The 11,636-nt window shown below is 38.6% G+C and overlaps 1 protein-coding gene across 1 annotated transcript in view; it reads left to right on the top strand.

Annotated features, from left to right (window-relative positions):
• Positions 1-9,071: 9,071 nt before the first annotated feature.
• Positions 9,072-11,636, top strand: part of dera (deoxyribose-phosphate aldolase (putative)) — a 57,098-nt gene continuing 54,533 nt past the window's right edge. The window contains exon 1 of the mRNA XM_073480721.1: positions 9,072-9,254. Within this exon, the coding sequence (XP_073336822.1) occupies positions 9,224-9,254 (31 nt within the window). The 5' untranslated portion in view covers positions 9,072-9,223. The remainder of the gene's footprint in view (positions 9,255-11,636) is intronic.

Here is an 11,636-nt window from a genome sequence, read left to right as displayed (position 1 = left end):
CTGCTCTGTGCAGCTTGTTGCGGCTTCCGTCAAAAAACGTCCAGGCAGCCGGAACGCAAAGCAGACGTGCTCCGCTGGACTCCACTGTGCGCCGTCGATCGCGGCCGCTTGTGATTTGTAACACACTTTCAGCTACTAGGGGATGGAGAGTGATGGCAGGCTAACAAGGGGGATGCTTTTAGGTAATTTTGCTAACGAGGGGGATGGCATCCCCCCTCAAATCGCCTACTGAATGTAGCCAATGTATTGACTCGTGGAGGGCTTTACATCCAGATGACAAACAATTCTCCTTTTTCTCACATGTTCACAACTCCCACTCACGTATTGACTATTTTTTCATTGATAAGAGCCTTCTTCCGTAAGTCACCTCGGTTGAATATTTGGCCAGGGTTAATTCAGATCACTCTCCTGTTAGCCTCGATCTCACCTTCAAAAATCAGCCTAAGGAATTCCAGAGTTGGAGACTAGATCCCACTCTCATATCAGACCCCTGTTTGTGAATCATTTACCTATTTTCTTTAAACTAATAGAACCAAAGGTGTCAGCCCTAGCCTACTATGGGAGACCCTTAAGGTCTATTTGCGGGGGAAGATCATCTCCTACACCGCACATATTAAAAAGGAACAGAAAATGCAGCATACTGAACTACTAAAATCTATATCTGACCTGGACAACCGCTATGCCCTTTCACCATCCCCAAAATAGTTTAAGAAGAAAATTGAGTTACAGACAGAGTTAAATCTTCTCTCAACCAGCGAGGCAGAGAAATCACCGGGGTCGGATGGCTTCCCAGTTGCATTTTTCAAGTAATTCTTAGAACAACTAACCCCCTTAAATTTTAGACATGTTTAATTATTCCTTGCAAAATGTTAACATAAAGTTTCCCGGATGACCTTCTTGTTTATGTTTCGGACCCACTGAGGTCGCTCCCACATATCTTAAAGACCCTGAACCTCTTTGGAACTTTCTCTGGGTATAAACCTAGTATTGATAAAAGTGTGTATTTCCTTATGAACCAACTAGCAGAGAACTTACTGCAGTACAACTTTCCATTTAATTTCTCCCCTGCTGGGTTTAAATATTTAGGGGTTAATATTGCTCGCACTATTAGCAAATTGCACGATAATAACTTCACTGTCTTGACAACAAAAGTAAAAGAAGACCTTCAGACCTTCAGCGGAGAGGGGGGCCAGTTTCACTCCAGCTCTGATCCACCTCCAGAGGTAGTATCAGAGCCGCAGCAGAGGCGAGACAGCATCTGTGTGAATGGAAAAGTAGGCAGCGTGGAACAGGAGTGTGTCGGTCTGATGGTGTTCACAGTCTGACAGCTAAACAGATCCTTCACTTATCAAATAAAAGAGAAATATCCCACACACAAAGCAACGTTACAGGACCAAACAACAGTAATGTGGTGACTGGTAGTGTCTTTGGCAACTTGTATTAGGAAAAAAATACCGCATCCATATGTGGAAAAGTGTTCACGTAAAAGTGTCTGTCCTACCAACTCATCATCACATTGTTGCCCGAAAAATAGTGTCAGTCCCCAGCAGCAGAGCCAGGCAGCTCCCGCAGTTGAATGGCGGTGATTATGTGACGTGATTTAGAGCAAAAAACTTACCATACTCACCATGTCCTTGTCGCCTTTCACTTTTGTGTTGTTGCAGTAACTGTCTGGCAACTTGTATTGAAAAATCACCATGACGGTCAGCCCTTCCGACCGAGACTTAAGTGAACTTTCCCCCAGAAAACAGCATCGCTCCCCACCAGTGAGAGCCAGACAGGGTCTGCTGCTTACTGATGGTGATTATGTAATTATGTGATGTAATAAATTAAAAAAACTTAACTTTTTCATTTTCCAGGATGCATGGTGGGTCAGGATCTCAATCACAACACTTTATAACGGCATCAATATGATTATTAACAGTTGGCGGATACATGTTTAGATAGACAGATGGAAACCAGGGAGAAACACGTAAAAAAAAAAAAATACATGGATGTCAACGTCATGATGTTTACCGTTACACCGACACACTGGAGCGGCTTTAAGCCAGCCCTGCTTGGTTCAGTGTGAACAAACAAAGGCGCCGTAAAGGCGAGCCTTCGTTGTGGCGATAATGTGGAGTCTCTGTGTGAAAAGAGCTTGTGTGTGTCTGTGTGTGAGGGCATGTGTGTGCGCACGTAAGCTTAGGGCATTGTTGACTGTGTGTGTATGTATGGTCATGTGTGCACGCTAAGGTGTGCATTTTTTACTTTGTTTGTGCATGCCTCTGTGTGTTTTAGGGTGATTTCAAACCTGTAAGTCCGGACCGAGTTTCATGCTTTTGTTACATTGTATACATCTTATTTGTTTAGTTTTGGTTTACCACTGTAGTTATGCAAGCAGACTTTACATGACATATCTACGTCCTGTTGTCATAAGTGCCAGGCTGCGCTGCACTCTGTCCGAACATGTCAGCTGGTTGTAGGTGCTGGCAGAAGGCAGACAGCGCGGTGCCGGCTCACTTAAAGCACTGGGACAGGCTTGCTTTTGGGGCATGAAATGGTGGAAGATTAGACAAAAATGTTAACCATTTGTAAGAGGCAGGTGGAAAATCATAGTATATCACAGCCTATCTGTTTGTTTTGCATTTTAATGCTGTTTAAATGTACACTATATGTAGCTATTTGAAACAACATGTCTGCAGTTTATTTTTATGGCCGGAATTTTGTCATCAATTATGTCCAAACTGGCCATGAAAAAAAAGTCTAGCATAAACTCTTTGGTCCGAAAGTTTGATCTGGACTGAGACCACCTCTTACAGTCGGACCAAGGTCTGGCTGTTTGGTCCAGGGGAGGTTTCACACCTGAAATTTTGGTCTGGATCACACTGCAAAGTCTGAAAGTCCAGACCAAACGAAGTAGGTGTGAAAGCACCGTTAAACTGCCCTTTTTGGCAAATCTGTCTCTGTCTGAGCCCAATTGTTATCGTTTGCCTTGGTGATGGTAACTAGGTTGGTACACTCTAAAAACAAATGTCTTGGCTCAATGAAGAAAATTAACGCAGTTTGCATTGATCTTTTTGAGTTATGACAACTTCTAATAAAATTGTGTTAAACCAACGTACTATATTGAGTTGGGGGAATTCACTTTTTTAAGTTGATTGCTCAAAAAATTAAGTTGTTCCAACTCATTTTTCAACATTATTTAAACGTTTTTTTTTGTACTGAATTACCATAGTTATGAACAGACATTTTAACAGTTGACAGCTGTTAAAAAATTAAGTTGCTCCAATTACATCATATTCATTACTTTTTTTAGCTTTTTCATGTTATTGTTAATGCAGCTTTTAAGAAATTCATTCACAACAAAAGTGTTGAGACAATGAACTTTTTTTATTTTGAACTGCAGTTGCAGTTGTATTGTATATTTGAACACACAATATTTCAATCTTGAAAAAAAAAAACACATGTAAATTGCCCACAAAGTCTTAATAAACAAATTGGCCATATTGCCTTGTGAAATTAAGTAGTAAACATACTCAATTATGCCATCACATCAAACATAAACACCTCTACATATTTAAGAAGTGCCAAATCTGTAAAATCTGTAAAATAATTTAAAATAAATAACTTTTGCACTGGCTTTCAGTCCATTAAGCTCAAGGAACAGCTTCTGAAACACTTCATGGTTTTCTGACCCCCCCAGACCCCCCCAATAAAGCAAAACTGCACATTTCAGAGTGGCCTTTTATTGTGGCCAGCCTAAGGCACACCTGTGCAATATTCATGCTGTCTAATCAACATCTTGATATGCCACACCTGTGAGGTGGGATGGATTATCTCGGCAAAGGAGAAGTGCTCACTAACACAGATTTAGACAGATTTGTGAACAATATTTGACAGAAATGGTTCTTTTGTGTATATAGAAAATGTTTTAGATCTTTGAGTTCAGCTCATGAAAAATGGGAGCAAAAACAAAAGTGTTGCGTTTATATTTTTGTTCAGTGTATATTATGCCAATCAGCAAAGTGCAGCACGTTGGGATATCCTTTCCCTCCAGGATTTTGGTTCCCTCGACCACAATGGTTGCCATCTTGTGGTCAGGGGTGGACCGGTCACCGATGATGGCAGTCTTCATCACTTGCCTATCAAGGCCTGCCTTAAACTCTTCTGTGTCCTTGTAAAGCAAATAAAAGGATAGGTTAGTGTGTTAGAGATCATGAATTGAATGATTACTACTGGCATTTAGGCCCATTGTATCGTAAAACATGATAATGGTAAGATAACACATGCCTGTTATTGCCATGTTATTTGATAATTACTAAGATCTGAAAACCCTGTCCCTGCCCAGTGTGGATTTAATTTTCTTTTCAAGTTGAATTACTTACACCAAACTCCTTGAAAAGGTCCTCTTCCTTTTCTCCAAGGCAGATGACAAAGCAGCAAATGGCTACTTCTCTGCGTATTTCAATTGTATTGTGCTATTTAAGAAAAAGGAAAAAAAATGACATAGTATCATTGCATCAACTGTTGATGAAAAGTCTTAGCGTCAGGTAGATAAACGTAGCTCTGTGTGATACTGACAGAATCACATTAACAATATTTTACTCTCTTTATGGAGGTTTTATAGATTTATAAAGCAGCACTGGATGAAATTAGCAAGAACGATAAAAAAGAAACACTTCACCTTTGGTACGTTTATCCCTCTCACAGAACTATCCAAAGTTCAAATGATGGTAATTTTTTATCAAACGGCAATTTGCCTACAGTGAAACTACAAGACTATCTATGCAAATGAAAAATTGAATCATGATTTTCCTTCCCACGGCCAAATGAAAACCCCTCTCTAGCTGAGCAGTTTTGTCAAATGAATCCTCTGTTATCCACTGTTATGCTAAACTAAAGGGTAAGATGGCCAAATTAAACTGCTAAATATGACTAGCATTAGCTACGTGTAGTAGTACAACATATTTCATCAACAGCATTAGCAGGTGTAGCCTAACCTTCATACACAAGTCCACTATTGGTCACATCACAATTCAGAGTATGCCCAAATTCATTGCTTAAGTAGAATATATTTGTAAATGAAATGATACTCACTTCAAAAATGTCCGTAGTATTTGTTCAGCCTCCAGGTCCTCTAACACACGACTAACTGTCTGAACTTGTCCAGGCATGTGAAGTGGGGGAGGGGACTCAAGGTGGAGAAAAATTAAGTTATCAAGCCAATTTTATTAAGTTACTACAACTTAAATTTTGTTTTCAATCAATCAACACAGAAAATTAACGACTTAAGAGGTTTATCTAAATCAATAAATTAGAATTTTTATCTTGCAACCATGCATTTAATTATGTGGTGGTAACAGGTCAACCGAATTATTGACTAAGAAAGTTGATTTTATTGTGATTTTAGCTGAGGCTCACTTCACATCATGTTTCTCCCTCAAAGACAGTAACTGCTATCACTCAAATGGTGATATGGTAGAAACTATAAGAGTCTACTGAGCACAGTGTGACATTTTTGTGTGTTTATTGTCAGAAATGTGTTTTCCTCTCAGTTTAATGGGACTTAATGTGGCAGTTGGTCAGCACCCACTGAGACAATAGTGTTGGTAAGATTGCACATTGTTGCGACCAGCCCAATTTCTCCTACAAGCAGATGTTCATAAATTCATTTTGTAGGTGAAGTGAACATTGAGGGAATGGGAGTAATTTGAAGACAAGGGTTTTGGAATTTTTTTTAGAGCTCCTCTCCACTCTGTCAGTTGAGTCCTCCACTCTGGCTGTCAACATTCTGCCCCATACACACCAATGTAAAAATCTGAAAATGGCTGAAAAAGTATGAACTGTGACTGTGCTAAAAGTATGAATAATATGAAAAAGTTGAATTAATAGTCCTAATCTTTGTTAATGTTTCAAAGTTTGAACAGTTTATATGTGAATGCATGAAGGAGTGGAAAGAGTTTGAAAATTAGTGGGTTTGAAGTGATTTCTATTTGACTTCCACGATAACTAAGCTATGACTAACCTTCAAAGAAAGTTGAATATTTAGAAAAACTAACTAGAAAAAATGTATATCCTGCGAAAATACAGTGTGAATGCTGACAGCTGAAGTGATTTTGAAAAAATTGCTGAATATGCAGAAATGTGAAATCAATTAGCAGAAATAGAAAAACTAAAATGCAATACACTATACTGCTGAAAAACCCTCAAGTCAAACTGCATTAGCTTAAGAAGGGTTAGTAAATGATGAAAATGCTCAATAATGAAGAAAAGATGAACACGTTGAAAAAGCTAAATATTTAAAAAAGCATGAAAGGAAGAAGAAATTGTAATGTATCAGAAATATTACAAAGGACGTGAATGTTTTGACATTTGAAGGGAATGGAGAGAAGAATAGAAAATGAGGTTGAATATGAGGAAGACAAGAAGGAGGAGGAGGAGGAAGAAGACAAAAGAGGAGAAAAAGAGAGGAGGTGAGAAAAATAGAAAGAGACAGAGAGGTGTGTGTTTCTTGTTCACATATGAATAACAATAATTATTTGATTGAATTGTGTGTGGCACATTGAAATAACAGGTGTAGCGTTATGAATTTGTGACAATTTATTTTTCACAAGCTATTCGAGTCAAACACTGGATGTTCTGATTCAAAACTGTTGAGATGATAAGCTGTAATTATTGACATGATTCATATTAAACTTAACGGTCCCCCATGTACTTTTCTTGCAAACAAACAATTTTTTTCTTATGGTCTGAAAATGTGTTGAATGTATTTCCTTCATCATGAAACATCTGCACGACGGATTTTGTTTTTTAAACGTTTTGAGCCTGCATTGTTTAAATCCATGTTTACTTGCAAGCAGGTCATCTCCCTCGCTGCCTTCATTCATTTTATGGAGCATGACCACCACCTGTTGGTCAGTGGGATAGTGTGAAACAGCCAGTAAAGTGTATCACATCACCCGCATTCACGCGTGCACTAAACAATTGTTGCCTAACTGCAGAGTGTGCGTGAGAATGGGGGCAGTAGAGGGTAGCAGAAGGTCATCATAGAACCACCAGCCTAATTGTGAGCAGTGTTGGGGAGACTTAAACTACATGTAGTTGAACTACATAGCTTAACTACAATTTGCTGTAACTTGCTGGTAGTTAAACTACTTTCATATTTTGTGCTGCATCAAGTATTTCAACTACTTTTTGGGTCATTTTTTGTAGTTTAACTACTCAATTTACAAACTACAATTTTGGCCAATAACATGAAATTTCTCATATTTTTTTTATTAAAAAAAAGACCTATATAATATAAATTTTATTTTATTTTTCTTTGAAAAAAGGCATGAAACATGTCATGACATGCTAAGCCAACGCTGCCTCTGATTGGCTTGCCCTGGCAGCACTCTCTCTTTCTCTGCTTCACAGAGTGGGTATCCAAATATATGTTGGATATACATGGCTTTTTACTGTTGGTAAAGATGTTTTTAGTGCCAAACGGAACCGGCTGTCTGATAAAAACTTTGAGAGACTGCTCATGTGTTGTGTCAACAAGCGATTCTGCCCTGGCATTTAGTTCTAGTGCCTAAGTGTTAGCGCCTCTGAAGTTCCTGTGATGTTGACCAAAAATGTCAGCGTTTGTTCTTTAAAAAATAAAACTTGAGTTGAGAGGCATATTTCTGCTGGCATTTGAATAATATTTTGTTTCATATACACCATATGTTGATTTATTTAACACTGAGTCAAATGAGTATAATGAGTATAAGTAGTTGCTAAAGCTACTTTTTTTAGCAGTAGTTTTACAAACTACATTTCTCCAGGGGTAGAAATGTAGTTTGTTCAAACTACTGCCAGGCTGAACTACATGGAGCTTTACAAGCTACGCTTGCAAAGTAGCTTACCCAACACTGATTGTGAGTATAGCAACAGTAATTCGGGGAGTTGTCAGGTCTGGGTCTTTCCTATGTCTTTTAAGTCTATATTTTCCCCTGAAACAAATTTCAACCTGTTGGTAGAGCAGTCCATAATTATCTTTGATCAAAGCTATGTTATGATTAAAGCAACACACTCAGTTTCTGAGTGCAACACCACTGTCGTTAATACAAATCCCAGGTTGGTAACAATTAGGTGACAATGACAATGACATAATGTAGGTGCTATCTACAAACAAAACTCATTATGTCATTACAATGTTGTTGCTTGAAAACCTGTATCTTGAGGTAAACATGTTTGCAACGCTGTGATTCTACCATCTCACTGCAGTTACATACTGTAGAACAGGGTTCTCAAACTCCCGCCCCCCCGGGCCATTTCCGGCCAGCCCTCCCCCTCCATCCGGCCGCAACCTAATGTCAAAAATATAATGTAATCCGGGCCACAAAATTATTGTTTTAAATTAAATTTAAGTTGTTTCACACCAATTTAAACTACCTCTTCATATACAATTGAAATAAAAAAACACAATTGTATTTTAAAAAACGTATTTCATGTGACACAATGTAATGACAAAGGTCATCACGCGAAGGGCTTCAGCCCCCCTAAAATAGGCCTAATGACGCCACTGACAGGCACTGTGCAGCAAATGCAATAAAGTGCAAATGTATTCAGGGATTTTATTTGTTAGTGCAGTGCAAGGTTTACATTAAATAAGTTATTTATATTGACAAAAGTTTTGAAAACTGTTAAATATATATATATATACAAAATGGTGTTTGCATTTTAGTATTATTCTGTTAATGATAAAAATAACACAAAATATTCAAAAATATTGTGCTGTCTTGTAGTACCGGAATGCTGAAGTGGCCCTCCTACGAGATAACAATACCAGCAGTGGCCCCCAGCTCCTTTCTGTTTGAGACCCCTGCTGTAGAAACAGGCCATAGGTTGAAGGAGAGGCTGAGACAGAGACACAATGCATCCCATTACAAGCCACTGTACCATCAAAATGATTGTGAAGATGTTACTTTAGGGTAAAAAAGTTACATAACTTTAACTGGATATCTAAAAATATAGGTTAAACAGCTACTCCTAGACTGTGGAGGGCAGCATTACGCTATACAGTGGACCGCATGCCGGAAACTCATTAGAAGAAGGAAAAGAAGAACAAGAACAACGAGAAAAAGAAGAACACGAAGTAGAGGAAATAGTTGTAGTAGGGCATTGGAGTATTGACCAGGTCCTTCTGGTCAGTGGTGGCTGCATTTAATTTCAACACCTGCGTACTGATAAGTACGCTTATTATTTCAATTTCACAATGGCCGCAAGGAACCCAGGAACGAAGCTCGGTAAGTAGAAGCAAAATTATGCTGTTGTAAACACGTGTGGTCGTCACCGTTCTGCTGCGAGTTAAAAGTAACTAAATTATTTTGCCAACTTCACGTGATGTTTAATACATTCATTTCCGCCTTGCACCGTGTTCATATATAGGCTGTTTTTTTAAATAAAATATAGAATGGTCAAGAGAATTGGGTGTAGCTTAACTACTGACAGTTTAATAAGTAACATTTTAGAGGTTACTGACCCGCTGAGAATCGAAATGTTACTGTGTAACTATACGGTAAACATTTTGCCCGTGTGTACATATGTACCAGTAAAAGTAAAATTACTAAGTTAAATATAAAGCTGCATGTAATTTGTAGCTTCCACCCATTATAGCATGTTTGGCAGTGTTACTGTTATAATATTAATATCACTTTCATTGCTCCATTCATACATACGGACAACAAACTGTTAATAATGTGTTATGGCTGGTGGTCTGAAACTGACAGTTTAATTTGGAACTCATGACAGCCCATCTCTACTTGCTCAGCTGACTAACGTTAGTTAAACATAATTACCTCAGTGCAGTAATAATTTAGAACCACCCCTGGCATGGTCTGATGAAGACAAGACATGATTTAGACATGTCAGCAGCTATGTTGACTGACTTACCCCAATTTACCATCAGTTTCTTTGCCACCTTTTCATCTCTTTCATTGTCTTTTAAAGAGTAGTCCAAATTGGGGTAGATGCACAATGTCAAACATCAGCCCATCTGTGCCGTACACCAGATACAGCCGTGATAACATTCTCCTAATCCTAGTGTAAGATTTTATTTCTATGCTCACTTATTAAAGGTCTAATGCATTACAAAGTTGTGTGACCATTTGGGAAATCCTCCTGTTTGCCTTTGATCTTTTTAATGTCCCATGACAAAATTGGTACATTCAAGTTTTTGTGCTTCTTGGAGAATGATTTATTGGTCACACGTATAGCTCAACTTAGCACAAACAGTGAAAGCAGGGGGGCTGATTCCTTTTCTTGTCTCCTCGCATCTTAGTAGAAGGAGGCATAGATGAGACACACGGAGAGAGGAGTCAAGGCAACAGGCATTTAATAAAATGATATATCTGTGCTGCGGAGCTGTCAGACATTATTCTATCTCTTTTCACTCTAATAAAATTGAGGTAAAGGCCTACATATATTTTGGGAGGAGTAGCCTGCCCGATAATATTAGTTAATTAGTAAATGTGATTGATTCTCACAGTTAGACAAGGGGTAGGATGAGGCTTTCAAAGAACATTTATTTGTAAAAAAAAATCCCAAAGTATATTTATGGAAGTAAGCACAATAGTCAAGAGTGCATGTCTATCAAGTACATTTACTTACAGCAGCAACAGACACACATTTACTGCTTTTTCACTGAAATTCTGTATATGCAGGTTTCTAAATGCAGGTAAACTTGCCATAAATAGCTGTTTTACTTTGTCAGATTGCCAGTAAATGAGTCTGCCTTTCTGTTTTTTAGGCCTCCTTCGTTGTTAGCCAGGGCCGGAGGCAGTGGGTCTCATTCATGAAACGTGAGCAGAACGAATTTGTGTGTAAACTGTTCGCAGACGGAAATTTACGTGCATCTCGCATTCATCAATATTTTAGTAGCTCCGATCTTTTCGTAGCTACTAACAAAATCTACACATGCTGCTGACCACCCGTAGTGCTTGTGTAAATTTAAGAATGCACATAAATAATGCTTGTCACTATTGGAAATTACAATTTAAATTCATATTGCGCTCTGTTATGTACACAATACGCAGATGCCTTTGAAACACGTGATATAGCCTAAACATATGATAACAATATAACACATTTAGTTAAAGTAGTTGGCAATTGGCAGGTTTAAGATCCAGATTAGGTTCATTATTGTGAATTATCCATGTAAATCGACTCAATAGATTACACGTTCTTTCTACATGTTGAATGATGATAATAAAAATATAGGCTCCAGTGGAGGCATGTCGCTGTCTCCGCCAGGTATAATTCCTGACAGAGAGGTCTCCCCAATCATCCCCGCGATGCGCTCGTCTGCAGGTGATAGCTGCGACTGTGAGCCTCCTCCTCCTGTGGCTGATATATTTCTTTTGTGTGAGGTTATGCGTTTCTTTGCCTCCAGTTTCATGTCAAACCATTTACGCTTCACCTCGGACATGGTTCTTTGGACTACAGAGACAATATTGACGGCATCTGTCACCTCCCTCCAGGCCTTCGCTTTGCCTGTCCCTGTCACACCACTGCTAACAGATGAAAATAAAAATGTTTTTCTTAATTCCACTTCACCCAAAAGTATTTCTATCTCCGCTTCCGCAAAGTTCTTTTTTCTTTCTCTCCCTTTCTTCGTTTGCGCCATGACT

This window comes from Pagrus major, chromosome 14 (assembly GCF_040436345.1).
Source record: "Pagrus major chromosome 14, Pma_NU_1.0".
Taxonomy (NCBI): domain Eukaryota; kingdom Metazoa; phylum Chordata; class Actinopteri; order Spariformes; family Sparidae; genus Pagrus; species Pagrus major.
Note: the sequence above shows the minus strand (reverse complement) of the source record. Positions and strands in the feature narration are given on the sequence as shown.